This window comes from Blastomyces dermatitidis (assembly GCF_000003525.1).
Source record: "Blastomyces dermatitidis ER-3 genomic scaffold supercont1.6, whole genome shotgun sequence".
Lineage (NCBI taxonomy): Eukaryota > Fungi > Ascomycota > Eurotiomycetes > Onygenales > Ajellomycetaceae > Blastomyces > Blastomyces dermatitidis.
In genome coordinates this window covers 1,745,378-1,772,061 of record NW_025544779.1, presented here as the reverse complement: position 1 = coordinate 1,772,061, position 26,684 = coordinate 1,745,378, and the positions used below count along the sequence as shown (strand labels likewise).

The window sequence follows — 26,684 nt, the reverse complement described above, 5'->3', positions numbered from 1 at the left end:
ACTTTCCTGGCTTTTCGGTAAAATTGTCCCGCGCCAGCCAGCCCGCCAGCCAACTTACATGTAATCACACCTTTATCCATGGTAAAGTTGTACGCACGGACTGAGATCCACAGGTCCCACCCGCCACCCGTCACGCCATTATTCGAGCTTCTGGAACTGTAGAAGAAGGTTATATAGTGGGGACTGACTGATAAGCGACCGAGCAGACGGATCGGATGCACATCGCCCGAGCCAGGAACATTATTGTTGGCAGGGAGCTTTAGCTCTATTTTGATTTTCTCTCGGTCAGTTGTTCATATTAACTAACCTGTCTATGATCACTTTCCCTGGTGCGTTGTATGTAGGTATGCCATGTTGAAACTGAGAAAGACACATCAGACGATGGACTTTGGGAACCTTGGAAGGTTTGAAGCGGCGTTGTCAGCCCTAAATAAACTCTAATTGTTACGTCAATCTCAACCTAACCTTATTTTCCAACGACTAAGCCCGAAGAAGCAAGCTTGAGCTTGGCATTGGCATCAAAAAGGGGACGGGTTGTAGTTTTCTCCTTCTATTCCCATTTAATATTGGTCTGGTCAATGGTTCAACACAACAAATGAATAGGCAACCAATCGCAGAACAGGAAATAATACCAAACGACCCAGGATGAAAACGGAGGAACGGCCACATCCACTCCTCTAATTTTTTCTCAATAGACAAACGAGATCAAACAGTCCACGGTTCCCATGGCTATCAATGTATCTATGGTTAGTATTCCCCCACGACAAGCTCTAAAGCCCGGAACAATAACCAAACAAGGGCCCCATTGCTATTATACTGAGTAAACAAACATGTTTGGGACGATGCATAGGTCAGCCATATACCCTAGTTAGCTGTGATTGATCAAAGATATCGGAAAAGATGGAGACAAACAAGTAGGCTACAAACATTAACCGACCATCAGTTGGTTCGGATTGCACAGTGGGATGGATCACCGGAGAAAAGCCAGTGGGTAAATACAAACTACGGAGTACGGAGTATCAGAGATGTTTTTTAACGATCGCATCCGCTCCACTCGCTCCGCCACCAATGCAGGAGCAAAAATAAGTAGGGAGAAAAAGTCCTCGTATCACAAGAGTTGAAGAAGAAATATATATGGGGATTAAAAGACGAATTAACGAAAGAAAACAGAAAAAAAAGGCCCGGGGAGGAGGGGATCAGTAGGTCACAAGCAACAACCAGTGATAGATCTGTCTGGCTGCACAATTATATATACATATATATATGGATGCAGAACACTCGGACAAATGAGCTCAGTCACCACTAGTCTTTCCTGGTACTGAAGAAGCTGAACCATCCCATATATGTATGTCAGCAATATATGTATATATATATACTATATTATATATTCATATTTATAGATACATCACATAACTCATTTCATAAAACACATTTTCCTTTTCGTTCCTAGGTTTGAAGTAAACGTAAATTTCTTTTAAGGCCCATCCGTTCATCCGCCCATATCAGGGATTGAAATCGCAGAAGCAAATTGCAGTAAATGGATGAAAGGGGGAAAAAAAAAATAAATAAAAAAAATAAGAGAGAGGAAGTAAGAACAGAAAACAGAAAAAAGGGGAGATAGGGAAGAGAAAAATACGGAGAGGGAGAGGAGAGGAGGGGGTTGGGGAGCTGGGGGTTAGAAAGCTGGGGAAAAAAGTGTAAGGTAGAAGAGGCCCTGTAGAAGAAAGCATATTAACAAAGAATAAAGAAGATATAAGAGAATAAAGAAATAATACGGAAAATAAGAAAGAAATCAAACAATCATCGCTCCTCAACGACACCCATCATAACCACTCACCCCTCCACCCCATCACGATCCATATACTCAAACCCACCCAACCCCTCCATCCCGGGCACCTTCTCCGCCCCAGCCTCCACTAGCCTCTTCACCACCGCCCCCTTAAGCACCCAAAACCCTTCCAGATCACCCAGGGGAGTCCGGCCCTTGGAATCCTTACAGTTCGGCTCCGCACCCGCCGCCAGCAGCGCCGTGACGATGCGCTCCTGGTAGCGCGACTCGACGTTGCGTGCGGCGTAATGTAGCGGTGTGGCGCCGGTGAGGTCGTGGGCGTTGATGTCGGCGCCGTAGGTGGTTAGGAGGTGGATGTTTTGGGTTATGTGGTCGGTTTGGTGGGGCCGGGTGGTGGTAGTAATGACGGTCTTGGTTGGTGGGGTTGGAGGGGTGTTGAAGGACGGGGAGGGGGAGGTGGGCCTGTCTGCCGTGATCGGTTTTGAGGAAGCGAGGAGGTGGAGCGGGGTGGCGCCGGTGGCATAGGTGGGTGTGCTTGGGTTTGCGCCATGGGACAGGAGGAAGAGCAGACGGTCTGGTCCGCTGTGTTGGGCGGCGTAGTGGAGCGGGGTGGAGAGGACGGTTGGTTTATTGAAGAGGGCTGCAGTTGCCGGGTCTGGTTGGTTATCGTCATATGTATCATTATCGTCGTTAGCATTATCGTGATCGTCATTACGTTTGTCGTTGGCAGTGATATTGATATTGATAACACGCGCCGCGATCTGTTTCAGCAGCTCCGTATCCCGCTGGAAACAGACGGTGTCCAGCGCCGTGTCACCGTGGTTATTGGGCGCGTTTACATCCGCGCCCCTGTCAAGCAGGAGGGCAATCACATCGCGATCGGGCGTTTGCATCGTGCAGCAGCGCAGCAGCGGGGTGGACCCCCATTTGTCGCGCGTGTCCATGGGTATGCCCAGGTCGAGGAGTGTCTTAGCCAGCACGAGGCGCCGGGAGGTGATTGCTGGCGGGGGCGCACTGGAACCGGGCATGTATCTCAGGGGCATTCCGTCGCCGTAGATGCATGCTTCATGCAATACCGTGTTTCCATACCGGTTATGAGCTTCCAGGTCAGCGGCACCTTTCTCCACCAGAAGCTTGAAGATAGAGAAATCCTCGCTCTCATCCGTCTTCAACCAGTGGTTCAGCGCGCAGTGTAGAGGAGTATTCCCCTCGTTGTCTATGGCATTGACATCCGCCTTGTGCTTCAGGAGCGTGACAACCAGCTTCTCATTCCCCTCCGACACGGCGCGGTGTAGCTCAGTACATGTGTTGGAGATGCCCAGGTTGACATTCGCACCCCGGTCGATGAAGCGACGGATAGCTCCAGAGTGATTCTGAAGCACTGCCCAGGTGGCAGCCGATCGTTTCCTCGAGTCTTTGATCTCAATTCCATAGCCCAACGCGAGCCATTGGTCGAGTGCCTGGTCACTCGTCTGTGCAGCTGCCAGCGTCGCCTGGACAAAATCGTCGTTGGTGTTCAGAGTTACTTCCCGGCCATTGGGCATCAGGAAGGTGTTGTCGGAGACGCTCTGCGCCGCACCCTGCCGCAGACGAGATACATCTTGGTCCCTTTTATGTTCCTGAGCGTCGCGATCGCTGTCGTCGCGTAATAGCCTTCCCTTGCCCTTGGTGTCGACAGGTTCCGCCTTCTCGACCACCCCGTCGCCATCACGATCATTCGCCAGCCCACTCGACGGCGAAATGTAAAAGGCTATTTTCCTGGGCTGCAGATTGGGGAGGGACTGTGTCGCAGCTGGATTTCCCTCGATGCTACGGTATGCTGGGGGAGGAGAGGCGTCCTTCTGGCCATCGTCGTCGGGTCCACCGCAGCACAGCAGCTGGGAGAATCGCATCACCACGCCAACTAGTTGGAATTCACGATAAATCTGCCCCGTGAACGCTAGAAAGGGGTATCCGAATCTGAATTGCGGATAACAAAAGCTCTAAAGTGAATTTAAAATAAAAAGAAATAAAACAAAATAAGGACGATGGGAAAAGAGAGGTGTTGTGAAGACAAGACAAGACACGAACAAGAAAAAATATCAAGGCCAGCCAGTGATAATAATCCGGAGGAACACAACGTGAGGCTAACTGCAGATTAAATAACTAATTAGTTCGCTCGATCTTCTCCTCCAGAGTCCAGACGTCCCGTCCGCCAACCCGTTAAACTACCTCAACGCCTCGCTGTGCACAAGCCTTCGACTCCCACCAGCCACAGGTATTAATTACACGAAAACGGAAAAACACTCATCGTCGTCATCTGGTTGGTCTACGCAGAGTAGAGCTTCCCACCCCACCCACTCTGCGGGTAGCCAGCCGTGCGTTGTCAGTCGGGCCTTGGACTGGCGGTAATGGATATAAGATGATGCGTAGTGTTAGCGTGGCTGGACTTTACTTTTACCCTTTGCCCGTCTTGAGATGGGGTGGTAATGGTTATGACAGCTAGGCCTCAGGGGTGGGTAAAAAGAAGGCTTGTGGCAGGTTAAAAATAACAACTCAGCACAGGAACAGTAAGTAGGTAGCTAAAGTAGTTTGTTATACATTTATTATTTATTTCTTCTAGTCAAAAAGAGGAGTAAGAGAAGAGAACATGCTATGAACCCATTGCAAAAGGAATGGATAAACAGGTTTCCAGAACTTGCTTGAAAATAATAACGATAATAAAATAAATAAGAGAAGAGGGGAAAAACGAACGGGAGCGCCTTGTCTGATACAAGAGCCAATTAATAGAACTGAACTGACAAAGCATATATTTATTCTCCATGCATTCTCGTTCTTCATTTTTATTCAAAGGTATCATCTTTCTTTCTGCTCCACACCTCATCTTTCTCCTTGCGAAAAAACACACCAACACCAGCTTCATATATGTGATAATAACAGAGAGAAAAAAAAAATAGAACGGTGAACAGAGCCGATTCAAACCATCCCAAAAAACACACCAAGTATCAAATTCAAGGCCGCAGGATTCAATCAATTCAAGTCAAGTCAATCAATTCATGGTTCGTTAACAATTTCGACGACAGGCACCTTGGGGTAAACCTGTAAGGACTGCGGGGCTGCTACTAAGTAGGCACACGCGAGAATATGAAAAATACCGTATAAACAGCACGAGGACAAACGACAATAGGAGGAGGGAAAAAAGTAATAAAATAGAACAGAAAATGGGAGGGTAAAAAAACAAAAGTCGTTAAGACAAGAAAACAGGGTGTCAGTAATTCAGTAAGAACAACATAGGTAGTAGAAATAAGGAAGAGAAACGCTGCCCGGAACATAGAAATTTAGAGAACAGAGAAGTGAAGAGAAGGATGAAAAGAGGAAGGGGTGAAAGCTAGTTATTGGGCTAAGTTCAATGAATGCGTTCCAATTCCCTCCCCTCGCATCTCACAAATTGACAGAATCGGGCAGAAAGAAAAAAGGATAAAGAAGAGTAAAGAAAAAGGAAGAAAAAGGAAGAAAAAGGGACCAAACTATGATAATAATTCCAGTGATAATGCCATCCCTCCCCAAACTGAATGAAAAAAGCTAGAAAAAAAATATAACAGAAAAATAGAGAAGAGAACGAAAGGAGCGACGGCAAAGATATCCCCCTATCATCTCTTTCAATTAATAGGACTTTTCCTCTTCTCAGCACTCGACAGAACAAACATCGGCATCTTCCGTCGTCCATTACCGCCTTGCCCCATATTCGGCGCCGAAGCATGGCCAGCCAATACAGCAGCCGTACTTGGTGTTGTTGACGACGGTGACAATGTGTAGGCCGGGATTCTACCACCGAAAGCGCCTCCAACAGCAGTCGTATCATCAGCGCGAATCTCCATCAGCTTCCCACCTACAAGCCCGCCATCGTCGCTACTAACAGTCGCAGCAGTGTACAGACTATCTGTCGACGTGCCACGCTTAGGGCCATTAGAAGTTCCAGATCCAGAGCCAGAACCACGATAACTCCACTCCTTCTCCTTCCTTTCCGATCCAATAGCCCCATTCGCAGCTGCACGGATGCTCCCTAAGCTGGGCTTGCTCGACAAAGTGCCACCACTTCGATTCCCACCAGTAGAGTCATCACCGTCGGAACCTGAAAAGTTAAACTCTACATCGCTGGACGGTGTAACGCTTCCGCCGCTGTTGCTACCAGTACGGCGAGAACTGCGGGACTCACCACGCCTCTCTAAGCCAGCCCGCACGAGATTGTGAACAGCACGTCGACGCTGGCGGGTAACGAAGTTCTTGCTCCCTTCATGTTTGGAGGTTGGCTTTTCGATGAGTTCTTCGAGCGAAGGGGGCCCGCGGGGTTGACGGATGGGATGTTCGCCAGCACGTGCTTGGCCGGGGCCAAAAGTGCCTGTGAGTGGAGTGGGCAGTGGAGCGGTTTTGGGGGCAGTTTTGTTTGTATCGCTATTGATTTTTAGAGAGGTAACCAAGGAGGGAGTCTTCTTATGATTACGACGGAAGGCGTTGGCAGATGGTGGGGGGAGAGGAGTGACTTCCTGCGGAGGGGATGGATCAGTCCTTGGAGGCGAGGGAGAAGGCTTGAAATGAGGAGGTGATTGCCTTGATTCCGGAGGAGGGGAGACTTCAGCACGGAAAGTTGGAGTTTCCGCCATGGGAGATTGGAACTGCTCCTGGTAGATCGATGAAGGCTCTTCGTACTGTTGTTGCTGCGACTGCACGGTGTTGTCCATGACAAAGTTTTGTTGCCCAGTCATGGGATTATAGACCGAGAACAAACCAGGATGGCCAGGCACCTGCTGCACAACTGGTTGCATGCCTTGTTGTGCTTGTTGCTGATAATAGCCCATTCCCGGGGTTGTTGCTGACATGATCTGCTGTTGAGCGCCCATGGAAAAACCAAGACTCAACCCTTGGAACTGCTGAGCAGCAGCTGTGACGGAGGCAAGTTGTTCTTGTAGACGTTGTTGTTGCGCAGCAAGGAAAAGATTTGTCGAGACCAGTTCTGCATATAGCTTTTCGTCAATCGGTTCTCCATTCTCGTCAATTGGGAGATCAATGGTGGGAGGAGGAAGCACGTGCTCTGGCAAGGAGTACATTTGATGCCTGCCATTTGGCTGAGACCCATAAGAATTGAGGTGGTTGGGGAACGATGCTCCTGTGGAGGTCAAAGGTGCCCGTTGGGCATAGGAATTTTGCTGCGAACCGTATCTGGCGTGATCCAAGGAAAAATGGGGCTGCTGATGAGACATGGGAGCAGTGGCCGGTGCCGGAGAGTGCTTTGGAGCAGTCCTCAGCCCAGCCAGGAGATGGGAGCGACTCGTGCGTGGTGTGGAAACAGAGGGAGACGACGTAGACTCGTTAATCGATCCGATGTTTGACGGGTGAGGAACACTGAGACGTTTGATATGAGAACCCTTCCCGCGAGATGCGAAACCAGAACCCGGAACGCCAAGGGAACCACCGTTGAAAGCCATGTTGTTGTTGTAAGTCATCTGAGCTAGAACGCCAGCGTCCATACTCAAGGTCGTGGAAGTAAAGGGAATTTTTTTTTTTTTTTTTTTTTTTTTTTTTTTTTTGGAAATTGATATTTGCAAGGGGCGTTTATTCGTAGAGAGGCAGGAAAGGGGTAATTGTATCTAGCAGAAAACAATTCCGAGATAAGAACGAAGTGTTGTACCCGGGCCCGTCTATACGAGGGAGTCTAGCTAGCTTGCGAGCCAACAAGATGTTGCAAAACTGGTCGGCTGGTAGTATGAAAGAAAACCAGTTTGAGAGTGGATTAATTCCACACAAACAAAAGTCGTCCTTTAGGACAAGCTGGCAGCTTATGTAGGGATGGGCTGGGTCCGAAAATCGGATATATTAAGAAATTAAAAAAAAGTATTCGTTTAGGAACACTGCTGGAAAGGCGAGTGACGGGAGATCGAGTTGTCTGACAGAAATAGTCGACGGTCGAGTTTAAACAGGCGTAGATAAATCAAAAATACGCTTCTAAGAGAGTAGGCTAGAGTTAGCAGACTGGAAGAGTGGGAATAGGAGATGGATATTTGGATAATATACCAGAAAAAGCCAAAGTTGAGACCCAGAAGCGAACCCACAGGTGATTAAAATAGATATACAGGTGAATATAGTTTCGTCGGTTAGGCGAGCAGGCCGGCCGAAGGAGTAAGTGAATGCGAAGCTAAAAGCCTGGCGAATGAATAGGATAATAGCAATAAGAGTAGTAGTAATAATAATAAGTATGGTGCAAGCGCAGTGGGAACTAATGAGAATAATAAGATGTCCAAGTGGAAATTGTACTTGGATGCTGTTTTGTGCGTGGGTGTTGGTTGATGTCTGTGTATTATATGTGCGTGTGTGCTGGTGTGAAAAAAGGTTTCCGACGATGGAGAGATTTGCACTGCAATCTCAGCGAGGAGCGACCAGAGAGCAAACTGAACGCGAGTAGCTTTTTTTTTTTTCTTTTTTTTTTCTTTTTTCTCTTTTTTCCCTAGGATGAACGAAAAACGGCGACCAAAAGACCAAGGGAAAGCTGATCTTCTTTAGCTGTTTTTTGTCCTTTTTTCTTTTTTTGAAGAAACAACGGCGAAGCAAATTTGCAGAATTAAAAGATCAATGAGAGAGGAACGAGGCAAGGATTAGGTCCCAGATAGCGAGAGACAATAAGACGACGATAACGACGAAAGGCAATAGAATAAGCGGATCGAAAACGCGGCGGATATTCAATGAGTATTATAGGCGGGGTTCAACCGGCAGAGCGACGCGATCTAATGGAATCGACGGTAAAGAAAAAAAGTAACGGCGAGAGGGGAATAAAGCGAGATATATTAAGTCGAGAGAAACAACAAGACCCAAGTCTTCATCCACTGGGATCAAAAACAGCAGTTTATTTAATCCGATGGATCTTTTTCTTTATCTTTTTCAAGGAGTCTTTTTGGGTTTATTGAAGTAGGATGCTGATGCTGATGTTGGAGTTGCTGGATTTCGACGGTTTATGATTTCGGGAATAAGAGCAATAAAAGGAGGCCCAAAGAGGCAACAGAGAAGGGAGGAAGAAGTTTTTTCTTTCGGTTGCAGACTAGACGGCGAGCCGAGATCGAAGAGAGACGGACGCAGCAGCAGGATTTGATAGAAAGAAGGTGAGCAAAAGCTGGATAGAGACAAGGAAGAAGAGAGAGGGCGACAGTAGGAAAGACGCGCGAAGAATACTAAGTGACACGACAGGGCGAGGGAGGGAGAGGGAGAGCGCGGAAAAGAAGAAGAAGAAGAAAGAAGAAGAAAGAAGAAGAAGAAGAAGAAGAGGAAGAAGAGGAAGAAGAGATGAAGATAGAGAGGAAGACGAGTAGAGGACCAAAAGAGGGGCGGAGAGAAGAGACACAAGAAGAACAAGAAGGAGAGGATGTTGGAGGAGGAGAAGACGAGGAACGACGAGGAGGAGGAAGGAGGAGACAAGACGAGACGAGACGAGACGAGGAAGAAGGAAGAGAGAAGAGGAGAGAGCAACCCAATACAACAATACACAATACAGCTCGGATACAGCTAGTATCCCGCCGCTTTGGGCCTAGTGAGGCTTGTTCTACTCAGGGTCCAGACCTCGGGCCAGGCGCCCATTGCGTCCGCTGATTGGCTGCCCATCGCTCCTTTGGGCCTAGCGTGGCAAATCAAGTCTCGCTGAAACACCGCTAGCGTCGTATTGTATTTCTGTACCTGTATTGGCCTTGTGCGGGCTGACTGACTCAGCACGTCTCGGCACAATCTCTGCTTCTCACCTGACCTTGTTACCATAACAAAGCATAACGGTACGGCAACAGAGTATAGATAGTTACGCCAGAAAAACTAACAAACACAGCTCATACCATACATACTGTGTACGCAGTATATCCCAAAAACCTCCCTGCACTCTGCAAAATGAAAGAAACAAAGCAAGCTAAAGAGAAAACCAAAAGAGAAAAGAAAGAAAAAAAGCAAATCTACCAATCCTGCATGTTCGGCGCTTCGAGTATTCCTCTTCTCCGCCAATCACCACATCGTCCACAACACCCCCCCCCTCAAAGGTCCCTCCATTCCCTGCTGGCATCCTCGACAAACCTCTGCTCCCGTCACTCACAAACAGTCTAGCACACACACGCCCATTTCAACCTCTCTCTCCCAAGCTCAAGGCGTGCAGGTTAGGTTACTCCCTAGCCGCATGCACATCACACCTGGGGCGGCCAGCCGGCGGCCATCGCACCCGAACAATCTAACATATGATTTGCAGGAGCTATCTTCCTCACTCCCTTTCTCCTCCTCAAGTTCTATCTAATAATAATAATAATAATACCCTCTTCAGGGAGGGAGGAGGAGTAAATTCCAGGCTAGACACCTGGCACCAATTATTAATAACGACCGGGGGGGGCGTTCTGCTTGACAAAAAGGACGCTTATTTTTAGACCAGGCTGTCCTGCCTGTCAATGCTGTCATTCCTCCGCTCCAAACAAACCAACCCCATCTCTCTCTCTCTCTTCTTCCTTTCAAAAAAATCATTGGTCCCAGCCCCCAGGCTGCGGGGATGTGTTTCGAGTCTTTTTTTTTTTTTTTCAAAATTCCCGAGTTTCTATTTTGGTCTCTATTAGAACATTCCCCCCCCCCCCCCCAAGAGGCAAAAATGGATGATGATTTCATTTTCACGCAGTTTTGTTTTTATTCTATTTATTTTTTTAGGAATTTGGTTTCAGAGATTTGAAACATGGCAAGCAAGCAGCTTTGCCTCTGCTCATCCAGCCAACCTTCTTCTCTATCAAGATTGTTCTCTCCAAGAATACTCACTTGTTTGTGCTATTGCTTTTTCTATCTTTCTATCTTGAGTGTGTTCCCTGTTCTCTATCACATCTCTCAATAGAGGAATAGAGCAAAGCAAGCCAATTCATTGAATGTGCACACATAATGCATTTTCTCTCCTTATTCAAATAAAAATCTCAACATTGTATTTCTTGGTTAGTAGATGTACCAGATGAGATGTCAGATCTAATAATCACTGTTAGAAAATTCAGTAAATGAAATGATTGCAAGAATTATTCTGAAACACTGATGAATACTACTATACTAAGCTGTAGAAAGATTCTATGCATGCTCAGCTCAACCTGCACACATTCATTTCCTCTGTACTTCTGACCACTAGATAAATCTTCAAATATATATATATATATATGTATCATCTCAAAAATAAAAAGAATATCTTCTCCCCTCTCTAGCTGGCCCCCCTCACCCGCGAAAAGAACCATACTCGAAAGGTTCCTGCTAACATCTCTACATCGCTCTCCCAGCCAGCATCTCCCATCCACACTCAACTTAACACAACACTCTCCAAACTCACTCAAATCCGTCGCCTCGCACCTCACCACTCACTAACTCACTCATTAAATAATCTATCACAAAATCTGACCTGGTGACCTGGTGCTATTCCGCCCTCCCCTCCTCCCACAAGGCCAGGTTACGTATTTATTTATAATGGTGATGTGGGTGGGTGGTTTCATCATGGAAGTTGTGTTGTCTGGGTTTCTCCCTCTCTCCCTTTTTTTTTTTTTTTTTTTTTTTCTTAATTTGCTGGTTCATGGGGGATTAAGAAGAAAACAGAAATGGAACACGGGTTCCAAGGATTCCCGCCCCGTTTGATATCAGGTGAATCTGTGATTGTGGGTTTTTGAAGGAGCCAAACCTCCTTGTTTGCCCATACTTGGCGACTGATCGAGGGAAAAGCTTGACGGCATTATGTGGGTTTGGAGTTGAGAAGAGGATGGAAGAGGGGGGGAGTATGTAATGTACCAACCTGGGAATAGAATAACTAGAGGTTATATGAACGGGGGGGTCCTGGTACTGAGATCCAGTGGAAGCGGCCCCCTGTTTTTTCCCCCGTGTTGACCAAGTGAGTCATTTACATCATTTATATTTCCTTTACAAAATATATAAATAGATAAATAAATAAATAAAATGATATGATCAAGATATAACTCCCGAGAGATAGTGATATCACGTTTCATCCGCTACGCGCGCGGGGAAACGCTCCTCCGTCACAAAACGTAAACGAAATTATGTATGTAATCAGACGAGGAGATGAAAATCGGGGACGATGGAGCCCAAAAAGGACCGTCAATGGATGAAGGTCAGGAATCACCCCGCCCACACATTGTACATAACAACGGCCTGGAGAGTGTTGATTCAAAAGGCTTGGAGGGTGGGAAGAGGGCTAGGAAAGTAGAACAAGGAAAGGAATCGCGAAATTGAAAACACCTCGGGGAAGTTAGAGGACCAAACAAAGCCCTTCTTAAGAAAAACATAAAGGCGAAGAAAGGAGGAGGAGAATAGGAGAGAAAAAAGAAAGGATAAAGAGAGGGTTGGATTATATTTAGAGAGCTTTTCTCAGACCCATACACACACCCCCCTAAATATTATAGTTGTAATGTACTGTACAGAGAAAAAGAAAATTAAAAAAGAGAAGGAAAAAGAAAACCCATACTATAGACACCCATACACGCATGTTCACATGTACATTACAAAGCATACCCAGTAGCGAACTGGCTGCTGTAAGAGAAAAAATCGTAAACACCGATAGGGGTGAAGAGAGTAAAAAGAAAAAAGGGAAAAAGGGAAAGGGAACAGGTAGATAGGCATAGACATAGACATAATAACAAGAAACACCCTCATTTTGCGGTCCAGGGAGGGAGGGCGTAGATGAAAACGAACCCGATGGATACACATAGCCGATGTTCGTTCAAGTGAAGGTGGTGCTGACCATGCAAACGTAGGTAAAGATGGCGGACAAGATCACCTAGATAGACAGAAAGGTAGGTAGGTTACAAGACATGCCTGATATTACCAATGTCAAGAAATACAATGGGAGATTCGGGAGATATGCTGGCAGGCTTCTGGAGAAGGTAGGTAGGTTCCCACGTTACAGTTTTCATGAACGTGCTATGCGAATCCAGGAGATCGGGCTTTTTCGAAAGAGAAGTCGATGTTGAAGTAGATACAACACGTCCGTTGAAAACGAGGTGGCATGTCTAAAGCCAACCGGAAAAAAGAAAAAAAAAAAAAAAAAAAAAAAAAAAAAAAAAAAAAAAAAAAAAAAAATTCTCCCCCCTCCCCGAGGTCAAACAGATAAGAAACGGGCCGGAAAAGCCACCCGCCCCATTAGCCGGGAACAGCCCGTTCAGACATGGACATGGACAACTGCATTCCCATAGAGTCACGCCGGGTTACTAGCGCCTGCTGCTGTTGCTTTTTCTCCTGCTGATACTCGAAGTGCTGGTGCTCGTCCCGATCCAAAGCACCGTCCAGGCCAAGATCGCGATCATCCGGCCTCTTCTCATTTGCACGGTCAAATTCGAGCGCATTGGCTAACTCGCTAGACATCGGGTCCAGCTCTTCTTCTGGTAGACCGGTTGCAAGAGAGACGAGCTTGCGGTGAACGTCGAGTTTGGTGCTCACGCCGGCATCTGCTTTTTGCTGGATGAGTTCTCTGATGGCTTTTTGGCGGGCTTTTTGGGCCTCGAAGAGCTGGCTGGTAACCTGGTATAAGAGGTTGAGGTCCTCGGGAGTCTTATTGTTGCTGTTGCTGGTGGTGTTGTTATTGGAACTCGAGCCCGAGCCCTCTCCGCCTCCGCTAGAGTTTATCTGAGCAGCCCGGGACTCCGGATCGACCCTAGCGTTCTGGAGACGTTTGAGGAGATGGAGTCGTTGAACCTGCTCTAGGAGAGATTCGTAGTCTCGCTTTACCTTGTTGAAACGTTCTAGTTTGCCTTCTAGGTCATCGGTTTCGTTCTCCTTTGCGGTTAGAGATGCTGCTTGCTTCCGAATATTTTCCCGATCCGATTCCACGTGTTCATACAGCCCTTGTGGGTTTCCAAAGTCTTCCTCGCCCTGGGGTGGCCACTTTATATCGCCATAAGCTAAGGCTAGCTTTCTGCTGGCCTCATCCACGATGGATCCTATTTTTGATAAAAGTGATGCGGTGACTTCGGAGCTGGTTGAAGGTCGGTAGACAGCTGTATTATCTGAGGTATTATTCAACTCAGCGTGATCCGTGTCTGTAACACTGTGGTGGGTCACTGATGACGGCGCTGGTGGATTGTCTTTATGGGGACGGGAAATTGTTTGAAGGATTGCGTTGGCACTTTCTCCCGCTTTATTGAGAATATCACCAGCTTCGGGACACTGTGATAAAAGCATGGTAGCTAGCCGGTAGCAGCCATTTTTGGCCGCTGCTAGAGCAGCTGTGTCGCCATTCGAATCTTGAGAAGATAGAAGCAAGGAGATCTGATGAGGAGGTAGAATATCATTTAGTTTATCCATCAATACTTGACAATAATATCGCGAACTCTTCCACTTGCCCTTACTCCTTGTCGTTGCGGCCAGGTGGTTGAAGACAGTTGCCCCAAACCAGTCTCTAAACGTGATCGTTTCTTGGAGGAGGTCCGCCAAATCCTGCATGGTCCCCTTTTCATAGTTGTTGGTGAATAAAACCGCGCGAACTAGTGGAGTCTCGTCATGATTTGACAACGCTTTTACATTCGCGCCTCGATTTATTAGGTCTCGAACGATATCGATGTCGCCCATAGAACACGCCCAGTGAAGAGCGGTATTTCCATGATCATCGATGGGCCTGTCAACTTGGAAATTCGCCGGTGGTTCTGGGGGCAGTATTCTTGTTGCTGCGGGGGCATCTCCCACAGTCATGAAGTAGTCTAAGAGTTGGTCACCATAGATGATATGCTGTTGCTCGATGATGCTTAGACTGACTTCATTCAGCCCACGCTTACGTTTCCGCGATTGCGTCGAGTGCTGGGACATCGGGGCCATATCCTCCTCTGCAATCATGGAGGACGACTCCATGCTTGCTTGTGCGACTGATTCATCGTCACGGAACGACTGGTTAACAGCCGAGAAATGCGGCTCTTGACTAAAGCTTGGTTGTGACATCGGCGGTTGTACAGCTTGCTGCTGTTTCCTTGGGGAGAATGACAACTCTTCAGACACAAGTCTTCTATTGGGGGCGACAGTTTTTTGTACCCTTGGTCTCGACGATGCAGCCGTTGTATGCTTCGGAGCTGGTGGAGGGCTCCTATCCCCAGCAACGAAGTCAAAAATGGGTAGGAGCTTATCAAGAATCCCGTTCCGCTCAGCTAATTCTCGACCCTCTTGAAGCGGCACCCATGTTCCTGAACACCGGGGTCAGCTCAAAGCTGCAATAGGACCATGCGCACAGTGTTCTACAGATAGTCTATTGCAGAGAGAAAATATACCTTGATATTTTCCATACCCGCCCTGGACCTTCTCGTGGACGCCTTTCTGGACCTCCCTCTCGAGAATGCGGGTTCTCGCGGGTTTATCCAGCCCAGCTACCTTGAGAATATGGGTCGCGTTGATCCAGTCATCTGCACGCCGTCGCATAACATTATCAGAGCCCACTTTGAACTCATAGACGGGCACCTAGGTGAAGTAACCAAACATTAGCCATAGGTCTCGCAGAAAGAAAATAGAATCCTGGGATCATAGCACGATAAAAAATAACACTCACACTGCTGTACGTAGCAGAGTATATTTTATTACCCCACGTACTTGCTGCAGCCATGATGGATGGATGATGAAAGTAATCAATAACAGATGAGCGGGCAAGGCGCAGCGGGTGACGGAAATGCACCAATGGAAGAAGAGCAAGGACCCCTTAAAAAGAAATGAGATGGGATAGATACTATGGCATTTAGAGAGTTAGTGATGTGCACGAAACCACGCAAGCAAACGCAAAGCAGCAGAGGCAGCGCATTTTTCCCCTTGACGGCGACTACAATAGATGGTTGCAGACGAGAGAGTGCGATTTGCGGGACAACTGGGAGACGCGACGGAGCCTTGTTTCTCGCGTAAAGTGGAAGATGCTCTCTTGGGCCCGGAACAACAAGGCGCCGGGCTTCCGAGAACCCCAGAGCCGCATCACGCAGGAACCACAGGAAACAACAAAGGGAGAGAGAGAGAACAATTAATCGGCTTGACGACGGCAACGCAGTTCAAGATACATACACACATACACACATACACACATACACACATACACACATATACACATACGGAAACACACGCAGCGGTTTCTGCTGAGAGGTAGTCAGGAGCTGCAATCATGGCACATGCCGAGGCTGTTAAGGATGTCAGGCGTGAGTTAATTCTCTTTCCAGATCGTTCAATTCCTGCCGACAAACCAAACACACCCCCAATTGAATGAATGAATGATCCAATTCCTAACCTGATTTATGGACAACATAGCTGCGACCAGAGAAGAAATGTCCCAGGCTAGATTACCTCTTGCCTACCGAGACAGCTGTGCACATCTCCTAATCCCACTGAACCGATGTCGATATGAAGAATACTATCTGCCTTGGAAGTGCGAGGTACGATCCCGCAATTGCACAATTCACATACAATTATCGCGCGGCCCCCCTTCCCCTCCCCCTTCCCCACCTCTCCAAAATAGCATATACTGACAGCATCTGGTTGCGCTGGTTAGAACGAGAGACATTCCTACGAAAAATGCCAGTATGAGGAGTTCAAGCTGCGGGTTGCGAAGATGGACGAGCTGCGGGCAGCCAAGGGTGGTGCCAGGAGCAATTAGACATTAGAGGGGGGGATCTGGAGTTGCTGTTTGCGTGTTTTCTGTTTGCATTTTCCACTATCCTGAGCATTATGTTGAGAATTTCTCCATTGGAAAAATTGTTGCTGTATTGTATATATATAGTAAAGACTTTCTTTTACTTGATACCTTTTTTCCGTCCAAAAGAAAAGAATCATAAATAAGACTTATCTCGTCGGACCTTGTTGTATATTCTCAATGCAGTATCGCAACTCTCTTGCGCCATGCAACTAACTCCAATGGCGGCGATTTGTGGCCAAGAGCGAAGACGGAGGAGGATATTTATAGCGACCAACGCGATGGGCATACATATACTGCGTCAAACCTGCCTGTCAGCCAGCATGGATAGTATTACTGGACTTTTATTGGGCTTCAAAGATCGTCCCAGATTACGTAGGATTATTATGAGATTGATCGGCTCTAGTGACACCCAACCAACTTCCGATTATAAGAGAAGCATGCTGTACAGCGTATTAAAGTATTAATTATCCCGCCGTGTCCCGCCCGGATTCACACTTCAGCCCGCATCCCAATGGCTGATTTATAAGCAGGAAGCGGAGACGAGGGAAGCCGGGAGAAGTCTGGAGGGAATATCATGGGCAAAGGATTAAGGATTCCACTGCCAGATGTTGTATTTATCAGCTTTCGAGGGCTCCGTATGGTGGGTGAGCGAAGGCTCCTCAATTAGCCGATCTGTGTTAAAAATAATATTAAATTATCCGTCATCTCTGACAGAGTGGTATTGGGGGTGAAGAAACATGATAGTTATATTTTTGCCCTAGCTCGATATCCATGCTGTACCCGAGCATAATAACCTGGCCACAAGATAGTTTCTTTGACCATGATAATGTGTGTAGTTGCAGGTCTAGGGTTGATTGTGCGCAGGGGCTTTATATTATTGGTGATGCATGGATGGATATCTTCTCTTTACTTACACATACGGAGTACTATGGAAGCAGATTTGGATCAACAACAGATATGGAATCAGTCAATGGGTAGTTAGTGCCGTAACTTTACGGTCTAAATAGCTCTGTAAATATGGAATAATGCAAAATATCCAGCCCCGATATACCCCTCCATGGAGCTCCGCAGAAACCCCCTCTGCTCCGGGCCTATGGTTAGTTATTATTATTATTATTATTATTATTGCTGGTGCTGCGGTTACAATCCACTAAGAAAGACGAACAAACACTAAGAAGTTAAAACTTACCGGCGTTCATTCTCGTGTGATATAAAAGATCTCGACATGGAAGCGGGCCATCGGAAATAATTCTTCTTAAATACTTTAATTTTTACTTTCCTCCTCCACACAATCCAATTCCTCCTTTTTTATATATATATATATTTTTTTTGTGTTCTTGCGCCGTTCGGCAAAGCTGCTTCGAAATCCCGAACAGTCTATATTTTTTTTGCCTCCCCCCGGCCGAAAGAGGAAACTTTCTTTTTTTTAATATATTCCGTCCATCAAACACCCGCAGCAACGACAATTTTCCCGCATAATTTGCCCTTCCTTTTAGCCTTCCCCTAGGCCTGTGAGGCCGCCTGTATTCCAGCTGTCTACACTCTTTCACCATCCCGACGAGCTAAATATATGAACTAACTTCTGTCGTCATGGGCCTGCTGTAAGAGAAAAGAGAAAAAAAAAACCCCTCCCTCAACTCCAACCCCTCCCCCTTCGCATTTTATAACGAAGCACCCATTTCTCACCGCTAAATTGTCTCATATAGAGCGCTTGGCACCCCGCTGGCCTGGCCGGAAGCGAAGAAGAATGCAAAGCAGGTCAGGGAATGGGGAATTGAAGTATGCGCGCGCGTCTCTCCTTTCCAGCCCGGATTAAAATGTCCTTAATTATGCCGCTAACGCTTATTCCGCTCAGCAACTTCTGGCCATCTGGAGAAAGGCGAAGGGCAAGGAACGAGATGCCCTGCTCTGGGGCGATGAGGTATGAGATCAATTATCCAACTTGAGTATATGATTTCCTCCTGATTGGTTTGCTGATGGTGATTTTCTGTTTGCGGAGAAAAACAGGTTGAGTACCTTGTCGTAGCCGTGGATGAGAAGGCACAGAAAGTGCGCCTTTCCCTCCGCCAGGCGGATATCTTGGATTCGCTCGCTCACGAGGAAGCGCAGGCAAATGGGAAGTTGGTGCAGGGGCTTCTGGATGGAGTGTATGTGATTATGATCAATAACGTGCTCCGTTTGCGCTATCCCTACGTTGTCATTGATCCGTATGTGGGGAGGATTTTAATTTGGTACATTGCTGCTAATGTCGCCCGTTTTGTTGTTGATACAGAAAGGAGCCACTTCCCAAGTTCCACCCGGAGTTTGGACGGTTTATGTTGGAGGCGACCCCAGGTCAGCCATGGGGAATCGGATTCGAAGATCTCTTAAAGGTGGAGTCTAACATGAAGTGGAGGTGCGTTCCCTCTCTAAGAAAAATTTCTATCAAAGCGCTCGAGCTTCAAATGCGCTGTGTATAACCTGCTAACATGTGCGTATGGTGAACAGGAGAGTTATTGCGAAAAAGCATATGGCACCGAATGAGTATCCCATAACCCTCACCACATTCCCACGGCTAGGCACCAAGGACGACTTCACATATCCGTCCTACCCCCTCTCCGGCGGTGCGCTCCGCTCCCAATTCGTCCCCGACGAAATCGCAAACCCCCATATTCGCTTTCCCACACTAGCAGCGAATATCCGGTCCCGGAGAGGCCGAAAAGTGCGACTGAATGTCCCGGTGTTTCGAGATACGAATACTCCATGGCCATTTAATGACCCTACCGTCAACTACGATCTCCATAACTGGCCAGAGGACGATGATGTCCGCAAGGGAGCTGTGAAACAGAATCATGTGTATATGGATGCCATGGCGTTTGGAATGGGAAGTTGTTGCTTGCAGATCACCTTTCAGTGCAAGAATATTAAAGAGGGGCGGAGACTTTATGACCAGTTAAGCCCACTGGGCCCGATAATGCTGGCATTGACCGCTGCTACACCGATTTACAAAGGGTTCTTAGTGGACACTGACGTGCGGTGGAACCAGATCAGCAACGCGGTTGATTGCCGCACTCCTGAAGAGCTGGGAGAAAAGGTACGTTTTGACACTTCTAATCTAATTCGGGAGCAAATACTTTAACCCCTCCTCCAGTAAGTTACGATTCTAGTTCTAACAGGGAGGGGGGGAAAATGAAATTAGCCGCTCAAAAATGACCGCTGGCGCATCCCAAAGTCGAGATATGCCTCCAACTCCACATACATATCCCAGGATCCGCGGCTGCGACCTGAATACATGGACCCAGACCTTGTCATCGACGAAGACATCAAGAGACGCCTCCTGGACGGCGGCATGGATGACCTGCTGGCCACCCACTTCGCCCACCTCTTCATCCGCGACCCCATCGTAATCTTCGCCGAGGACCTCCAAGAACTTGACCTCAACCAAACCAACCACTTCGAGAACCTACAGTCGACAAACTGGCAACACATCCGCTTCAAGCCACCGCCGGCCGAAAACGACATCGGCTGGCGCGTCGAGTTCCGCCCCATGGAGATCCAAATGACCGATTTCGAAAACGCCGCCTTCAGCGTATTCATGGTGCTCATCACCCGAGCCATCCTCAGTTTCGATCTGAACCTCTACATCCCCATCCCGCGCACGACTGAGAACATGGAAACCGCCCACGCTCGCGATGCCGTCCTCGAGCAGAAATTCTACTTCCGCAAAGACCCCTTCCCACACCGTATCCCGCGCCCACAGCAACAGCAACAGCAGCCTCCCTACAGCAACCAAACAAATACCAGCGGAAACGTCTCAGAGTCCAGCTCCCGTTGCTCCTCCGGCTTCTCAACTCCGAACCTACGCCCCGTCGAATCCGAGTACGAGCTCATGACCATCGCAGAGATCGTCAACGGGACACAGGACGGGTTTCCGGGCCTGATCCCGCTGGTCGAGTCGTATCTCAACGGCGTCAATGTCGATGTGGAGACGCGGTGTCAGCTGGCGACGTACCTGGAGCTTATCCGGCGGCGTGCAGATGGCAGTTTGTGGACGAATGCGAAGTGGATCCGTGAGTTTGTGGCTAAGCACCCGGAGTATAAGCATGATAGTGTGGTCTCGGAGAAGATCTGCTTTGATCTTGTTAATGCTGTTGAGGAGGTTACGGAGAAGGAAGGGAAGGGTGGGAGTGTTGGGTGGGAGATGTTGAGTAGGACTACGGAGTGATTTTTTCTTTTCCCCCTTTTGCCCACTTCTCTTTCTCCCTTTTTTCCATTTCTTTCCATTTCATTTTTTTCCCCATTTACTGTTACTTGTATAACGCTGCTTACGTCCTGACTCCTGCGTTCTGGCTTTCTTCATACTTTTTGCTCTAGATCTTTGTCATGATGTCATTTCTAACGATATAATTGTCTACTTCATTCAGGGGCGGTGGTAACTGCTTTTTGCTAGGAATATTTAGACTCACCACCAATGGTGGAATCAATGACCAAAGATATTTTGCCTTCTTTTTTTAACATTTTTCATTTCTTTCTATACGATGTGATTTACCATTCATTTCTGGCGGGGAAATCATGATTATGAATCAGTTCAGAGATGGATGGGTATTTCGCCAACCCCCCTTTGGTTCCTCTCTTTCATGCTCTTGTCTCATGCCCACTCACACGCACGCTTAAGATCTCATTATGGAAGATGCATAAAAGACCTATACTCTGTACATACAGAGTACATCTGACTAATTCATCGCAATACGATAATTCCTCCTAAGTGTAAACTAATGTATTTAAACCCCCTTTTTCATACACGGGCACTAACATCCCCCCTAACCTTCTTTTTTTCCTTTCTTCTTTTCCTTACTCTTTTTCTTTTTGCTTCATTGTTAAGTTACGGGACTGAAACGCTTGCATTTACAGTACGTCCTGTTCAAGTTTCCTATTACCAGGTTGTTCAATTGGCAAACTGTTAGCCTTGGTGGTTATCAAAGCATGACGCTATTAACAGCCACAGCCAGCTGAGTTTAAGAGCCTGCCGCCATCATCCTCCTACCCAACAGCAGGCAGACGGAAGCTGTCATATGATGGGAAACAGAGATAGGGGCAACGGGGCTTTCTGTCTCGGACGTACTATGCATCAGAATCTCTTGAGTATAGTTAGCCCCAGCCCATCCTTCTCCATGAAATATGCGGTCCCAATTGCGCAATTGGCTAGCTACCCAATCCTTCTACACCGCCAGTATAACTACTAAAAGTTTGACTACCAGCAAGGTACAATGTACATACATATACACATTACATTAATCAACTCAAGCAAGAAGAACACCTCACCATATTGGTAAATTTCATAAACCAAACAACTCAACCCACGGAAATTCCCCCTCAGTTTCCCTCCTGGATCAACCTCCCTAGTATCTAGGATGAGGGCAATCCATCTCTGGTATTCCGTGAAAGCTACTTGAGCTCTCCGGGGTTCTGCCGACTCTCCCCCCCGTTCAAGGGATACCCATGGTTGAGCTTGAGAAGAAACAAAGATGCTCCAGCACCGTTTCTGAAAATAGCAGCAGTACATCCTCGCAATATGACGCGAAACAGAGCATTTCCAAGGGTTTCCAATGGCAAGGCAAACTTGACTTAAGCTAGCTAACTACCTGTGATAAATGCTGTTGGCCTGTAGTATATTAAATTACGTGATAACATCCAAAACGTTCAGCGCTGGCTGTGACTTCCGCGCCCAGGCATTCCGCCCAATATCAAATTACCAGGAAAGCCAGCTCTCTCTCAATTAAGGGACCTTGCTCGACGTATCAACAAATTATTATCGCCCTATGCATATATAAGTATAGAAGCACTCATGATTATCAGTGAGCGAAGAAAATAGTGTCCAGATTGAAAGAACCATCAGTAAAAAAAATCCTTCCCTCAAAATAGACCATCAAACAGTCTCAAAAGCTCATCAGACCCCTGGCCTGCATTGCCTCCAATCTCCTTGATCCTCTCAACAGCCCAGCCCATGGCCTTGTCCCCGACAAGTTCCCAGGTATCCTTCTCGTCCAGACACTTCTTCTTCAAATACGCTAAGACAACAAGTGTCGCAACAATAGATCTCTGCTTTGTATCCTTGCTGCCGACTCCAGATTGTTTTCCCAATATGGCTGCCCAATCTAGTTTCTTTTCGGCTTCCGACGCGTTGAGATCCATGATCGCAAATACATTGTCTTCCCACATCCATGATCCCTCGAAGGACTGATGCGATATCAAGGCGTGGACCTTATCCTGCGGCGACTTTGACTCTTTAGGTTCGGACTCTGACTTAAAGAATCTTGCCAGCTTTTGTTTCGCCGATGGTACCACGCTGGATCTTTTCCTGGCGAAAACGTTTGCTGACTTGGCCAAATCGTCACTTTTGCTCACTATGCCGTCCAGTCGCTCGCCACGTTTGAGTGCTAAGTAGTAGAAACCATCTTGTAAGCAATCTATTCACAAACGTAGGCGGACAACACACGCATCTATACACAAACTGGGAATGCAAAAGGTGGAAACTATGCATGGTGAGAACTTACGAATATCAATACCGGATGAGGTTGACACGGCTGGTGGGCCTAAAGGAGACAAGAGTCGATTAGTACTAGAAAACGGCAAATTAAGGGATGAGGGTTTGGGATGTAGAGATGAATAGAAAGACGCCAAAGTAAGAGGGCGTGTGGGGGCTTGGTTCATTGACTGCAAGGAGAGGGATAAGTGTCGCACCGAAAGGTGAGCTGGTTGCTTGCCCTGGAGGCGGAGGAGCTGATCCAAATAAACGCGTAGAGGCAGATTGAGGAGGGGCGGCAAAACGTGATTGTGTATGGGAAGAGCTAGATGTAGAGAAAGGAGACCCGAAACCACCAGAAGCTAAGGGTTCTCCCAAAGGTGAATCTGGCGTGTTGTTTGTTAGAACTGAGCCAAATGGAGAGTGAGGGGGAGGTTGAGATGGTGCAGCAAAGGGCAATTGGGTTATAGTGGAGCTAGATGTTGAGAAAGTAGATCCAAAACCTCCAAAGGCTGTAGGTCCGCCAACGCTTGAACCCGGAAGGTTATATGCTGGAGCTGAGCCAAAAAGTGCGGTGGTATTTGAAGCTGATGGATTTAGAGAAGGCGAAGCAAATAAGGATGTCGGGTTAGGGGAAGGCGGAGGAGCAGCAGGATGGGACGGAAGTGGGGGTGAATAATTAGAGAAAGAACCTCGTGGACTGGGCGAAGCCTTACCAGACATACACATAGTGGAATAACGAGGCATAGTACAAAGCTCCTCTGTGTACTCCTCCTGGTCATAATCCATGACAAAACCTGTATCGCCGTCAGACGACTCCTCATCGTCTGTATGATCCCGGTCGCCAGCAGTTTCAGAAATAGGATGATTGCGAATACCTGGCAGTCCTGCTTCTGCCTTCTTGTCCGCCTTGCCCCCATCCGTGGTTGACTCCACAGCGACAAAGGAGCAATATTTCCCAGCCACTTGAAACTGAATCCCGAGTCGAACAGCTTCGCGCTTCACAATATCCTCCTTTTTGCTTTCATGCTCGTTGACAATTAGCTGCCCCTTCTCGTTCTTCGTATGGTATATCCACCCTCGGCCTTCTTCTAGTTCAAGTGTCACTTTCCGCGCAGCCAGTTGATGAAGCTTTGTGCCTTGGCCAATATCCTCTAGCGGAATTTTCAACATCAAAGGGCCGTGTTTCGAAGTGGCCCTGAGAACGAGTGATTTGAGGGCTGCACTAGGAGCGTCCGGAGACAGAAGGAAATAAACAGTGGTCCTCGTAAATGGGTAGAGCGTAGGTATTTTGTAAGGCGCCTGGAGAACCTTGGGAGGCTGTAGTTTAGGGAGATTAGCGTCAAGGGGGACAGTGATGGATTTGATGTCAGGCTCCTGATAGGAAGGGTCGAACAGCGAGATCGGTTCCTTCGATTGTGGGGTTTCTTTCTGTGAGTCCACCTCTATGGGTTCGGCTGAACGCTCTGCGGGACGACCAAAGTTCTCTCCGGTGGGAATTGCGTTTGGTTTCTCGATAAGCTCGAAATCCTCTCCCCCATCATTCTCATAAACAATTTCAGCAGTATAATCCTTAATATGAGGCGTCAAGGCTCCCTTCAACATGCGGACAACCTTTTTGTCCAGTTGTTCGTTATCGCCAACGAACTGTGCGAACCCATCACCAGCTCTTGCAATGCCCTCGATAAGGGATTGGGATGCGCCACTGCCGATACCCAAGCTGAACAGTCGAATGGGCTGCTCAGACACCACTTCGTTAAGGTAGGCAAAGAGCGTTTTCTGGTCCCAAATTTCACCGTCCGAGAGTAACAGAACATCCAAATCCAGGTCCTTGAGACGATTTTTCACCGTAGCCTTCACAGGCTCGAGCATCTCTGTCCCTCCGAAATCCGCAGCTATCGAATCCACGTACTGAAGGGCCGCCTTTAGGGAGGAAGCATCGTATGTTTTACTTTTGTTCCACATGAAGGAATGGCGCGAGCCAAAAGAGCAAATATTAAACTTGACACCGACTGGAAGGGATTTGAGGAAAACTCTCAATGCTGATTGAAGGGTCTTAATATTTCCTGTCATACTCCCACTTCGATCAATGATGAAAACGATTTCCGGGTTATTATTCGGGATGTTGAACTTGGGAACGAGTGTTGCCATCACAGCTCGCTGGTTGGGAATAGTCGGGTGTTTCTCCACAAATGCGCTTGGTACATCCTGATCTTTTGCATTGACGATCAACACAAAGTCCGTATCGAAAAATGCATTTCCTTGCTGCATAGTGTGTGCCGCAGAAGCGAGATTTGGTTCAAACAAGTCTTGGGCAGCAACTGATGTCCGGCCCAGCGTGATTGCAACGGGGTGAGTTGGAGAATGCAGGCCGCGGATGGTGGATCCTCTGTCCACTGAAACGTCTACCGTGATATTGATGGCACCCTTCTTTACAAAGCTGGCCAGGGATTGGCTCAATTCACCAGTGTCTACAGAAGAATTTGCATAGCGGGGGCAGATGATGGCTGGAATACTGAAACGGACACCATCCGCTTGAGAGTCATGCTGCAACTCGCCCAGGTAAGTAATCTGCACAACTGCTTTGGAACCCACGGGGATTTTGCCTATGCTAGTGGTGAAAGTGTCAGACGCCAGGGCGGACTGCTCCAACAGGGCTGCGGCCTGGCCTTTTTTGACAGCGTCCTGGTATTCGAGCTTAGCCTCCTGCCGTTCCTTCACGAGCCCATGGATGACTCGATTGTCAATTTCACACTTAAAACCCACAACGCTGACGCCATCGTGCAAAGGGAAAGTATACTTGACATCTCCTAATTCTCCTGATGTGGGATTAATGAAAGTCTGGGTCAAGGTTGTCCTGGAAGACGTCGACAGTATGGTGGAATGTGCTTTGAGGTCGACTTGGGGGATGTATTGGCGCGTTCCGGATGCCGAATACCAACACCCGCATTTTGGTAGTAGGTGATTTGGGCGGCGGGACATGGTTGCTAGTTTTTGACTTTGAGACAGGAAGATTAATAAGATCACTTATTATGTATGTATCGTAGAAGACAGCTTCCTCATATATAATTTTCAGAACAAGGGGTAAGTTACTGGCGAAGTTAATAAAAATGCCGCGCCACAGTGTCAGCCAGCATGAATAATGATAGAAAGTCGAAAAGTATTCGACAGGAAACGGCGGAACCAAGGCATCCTTTATACTTGTTCCAGCCTCTTTAGTGCTGGGGCCTAGCCATCATCCACCATGGCTGTTTGTGTCTTGAACCCATCTCTCTGCCCGAGCGTGCAACACCAGTCTAACGGGCCACACGAGCCGAGAGGCGTTGGGCGACAAGCCTCAGCTCAGCAATGGTTGGCTCCACACCAAGCTCTCTCTCCCAAGGCTGTTCTTTCAAACGGGGAGATGGAAGAAATTTTGGCAGAGACCCTGCTTGCAGGGCGCCACGGCGGGTGTTATCATGCTGCCTGATGCTGTGACTCCTGTTGCCTATCTCCCCGCATCCTGTATTTTCCCCTGGCTTCCTCTGCCCGGTGAATTCTTCATTTCTGCCCTCTCTCTGTCTCTTTCCGGAGGAGGGAAGACGTTACATCTCCATCTTTCAGGCCAGCTCCTTTGATGTCACAAATATTCCGGAGAGAGCTCCCTTTGACGTCATGCCCGATTTGGCTAGATCCTTTCAACGATTAACCGTGCCATGCTTACTCACTCTCTGTAGTGAGAGTGAGTAAGC

At 47.6% G+C, this 26,684-nt stretch overlaps 8 protein-coding genes across 9 annotated transcripts; 4 read left to right on the top strand and 4 right to left on the bottom strand.

The window, feature by feature from the left end:
* Nucleotides 1–1,340: 1,340 nt before the first annotated feature.
* On the bottom strand, nt 1,341–4,313 carry BDCG_06035 (ankyrin repeat protein). The gene has a single exon (XM_045421757.1). The coding sequence runs from the start codon at nt 3,679–3,681 to the stop codon at nt 1,834–1,836; it is 1,848 nt and encodes a 615-aa protein (XP_045277556.1). The 5' UTR covers nt 3,682–4,313; the 3' UTR covers nt 1,341–1,833.
* Nucleotides 4,314–4,343: 30 nt separating this feature from the next.
* BDCG_06034 (uncharacterized protein) lies at nt 4,344–9,265 on the bottom strand. Its single transcript, XM_045421756.1, has 2 exons — nt 7,838–9,265; nt 4,344–7,768 (listed from the first exon to the last, which is right to left on the bottom strand). The coding sequence occupies exon 2, from the start codon at nt 7,291–7,293 to the stop codon at nt 5,428–5,430; it is 1,866 nt and encodes a 621-aa protein (XP_045277555.1). The 5' UTR covers nt 7,294–7,768; nt 7,838–9,265; the 3' UTR covers nt 4,344–5,427.
* Nucleotides 9,098–9,400, top strand: BDCG_06033 (uncharacterized protein; the record flags this gene model as incomplete). The annotated part of the gene is made up of 1 exon (XM_045421755.1): nt 9,098–9,400. One exon carries the CDS (start codon nt 9,098–9,100, stop codon nt 9,398–9,400), a length of 303 nt encoding a protein of 100 aa, XP_045277554.1.
* A 1,981-nt stretch (nt 9,401–11,381) lies between these two features.
* On the bottom strand, nt 11,382–16,881 carry BDCG_06032 (APSES transcription factor). Its single transcript, XM_045421754.1, has 3 exons — nt 15,330–16,881; nt 15,055–15,241; nt 11,382–14,970 (listed from the first exon to the last, which is right to left on the bottom strand). Exons 1-3 carry the CDS (start codon nt 15,381–15,383, stop codon nt 12,944–12,946), a joined length of 2,268 nt encoding a protein of 755 aa, XP_045277553.1. The 5' UTR covers nt 15,384–16,881; the 3' UTR covers nt 11,382–12,943.
* Nucleotides 15,729–16,990, top strand: BDCG_06031 (NADH dehydrogenase (ubiquinone) 1 beta subcomplex 7). Its single transcript, XM_045421753.1, has 3 exons — nt 15,729–15,957; nt 16,067–16,191; nt 16,308–16,990. Exons 1-3 carry the CDS (start codon nt 15,924–15,926, stop codon nt 16,410–16,412), a joined length of 264 nt encoding a protein of 87 aa, XP_045277552.1. The 5' UTR covers nt 15,729–15,923; the 3' UTR covers nt 16,413–16,990.
* Nucleotides 16,991–17,537: 547 nt separating this feature from the next.
* BDCG_06030 (glutamate-cysteine ligase) lies at nt 17,538–21,851 on the top strand. Its single transcript, XM_045421752.1, has 7 exons — nt 17,538–18,052; nt 18,158–18,230; nt 18,307–18,372; nt 18,459–18,598; nt 18,724–18,846; nt 18,939–19,524; nt 19,630–21,851. Exons 1-7 carry the CDS (start codon nt 18,042–18,044, stop codon nt 20,653–20,655), a joined length of 2,025 nt encoding a protein of 674 aa, XP_045277551.1. The 5' UTR covers nt 17,538–18,041; the 3' UTR covers nt 20,656–21,851.
* BDCG_06029 lies at nt 21,726–26,562 on the bottom strand. 2 transcript variants are annotated; one of them, XM_045421750.1, is made up of 4 exons: nt 23,670–26,562; nt 23,172–23,339; nt 22,985–23,023; nt 21,726–22,867 (listed from the first exon to the last, which is right to left on the bottom strand). In XM_045421750.1, exons 1-4 carry the CDS (start codon nt 25,933–25,935, stop codon nt 22,344–22,346), a joined length of 2,997 nt encoding a protein of 998 aa, XP_045281507.1. In that variant the 5' UTR covers nt 25,936–26,562; the 3' UTR covers nt 21,726–22,343. The 2 variants fall into 2 exon arrangements, with proteins under 2 accessions (XP_045281507.1, XP_045281508.1); XM_045421751.1 differs by having other exon boundaries at nt 23,679–26,561.
* Nucleotides 26,198–26,429, top strand: BDCG_17228 (uncharacterized protein; the record flags this gene model as incomplete). Its single annotated transcript, XM_045426372.1, has 1 exon — nt 26,198–26,429. One exon carries the CDS (start codon nt 26,198–26,200, stop codon nt 26,420–26,422), a length of 225 nt encoding a protein of 74 aa, XP_045281506.1. The 3' UTR covers nt 26,423–26,429.
* Nucleotides 26,563–26,684: the final 122 nt, after the last annotated feature.

Coding starts and splice junctions, on each gene's coding strand:
- BDCG_06031 (XM_045421753.1), top strand. CDS start 15,924: ATGGCACATGCCGAGGCTGTTAAGGATGTCAGGC. Junction 15,958..16,066: donor GGCTGTTAAGGATGTCAGGC/GTGAGTTAATTC, acceptor TGGACAACATAG/CTGCGACCAGAGAAGAAATG. Junction 16,192..16,307: donor ATCTGCCTTGGAAGTGCGAG/GTACGATCCCGC, acceptor TGCGCTGGTTAG/AACGAGAGACATTCCTACGA.
- BDCG_06032 (XM_045421754.1), bottom strand. CDS start 15,383: ATGGCTGCAGCAAGTACGTGGGGTAATAAAATATACTCTGCTACGTAC. Junction 15,242..15,329: donor ACTCTGCTACGTACAGCAGT/GTGAGTGTTATT, acceptor TACTTCACCTAG/GTGCCCGTCTATGAGTTCAA. Junction 14,971..15,054: donor CGGGTATGGAAAATATCAAG/GTATATTTTCTC, acceptor CCCGGTGTTCAG/GAACATGGGTGCCGCTTCAA.
- BDCG_06034 (XM_045421756.1), bottom strand. CDS start 7,293: ATGGACGCTGGCGTTCTAGCTCAGATGACTTACAACAACAACATGGCT.
- BDCG_06029 (XM_045421750.1), bottom strand. CDS start 25,935: ATGTCCCGCCGCCCAAATCACCTACTACCAAAATGCGGGTGTTGGTAT. Junction 23,024..23,171: donor AGCAACCAGCTCACCTTTCG/GTGCGACACTTA, acceptor TGTCTCCTTTAG/GCCCACCAGCCGTGTCAACC. Junction 22,868..22,984: donor CTCATCCGGTATTGATATTC/GTAAGTTCTCAC, acceptor TCTACTACTTAG/CACTCAAACGTGGCGAGCGA.
- BDCG_06030 (XM_045421752.1), top strand. Junction 18,599..18,723: donor CAGGGGCTTCTGGATGGAGT/GTATGTGATTAT, acceptor TTGTTGATACAG/AAAGGAGCCACTTCCCAAGT. Junction 19,525..19,629: donor CTGAAGAGCTGGGAGAAAAG/GTACGTTTTGAC, acceptor AAATGAAATTAG/CCGCTCAAAAATGACCGCTG.
- BDCG_06035 (XM_045421757.1), bottom strand. CDS start 3,681: ATGCGATTCTCCCAGCTGCTGTGCTGCGGTGGACCCGACGACGATGGC.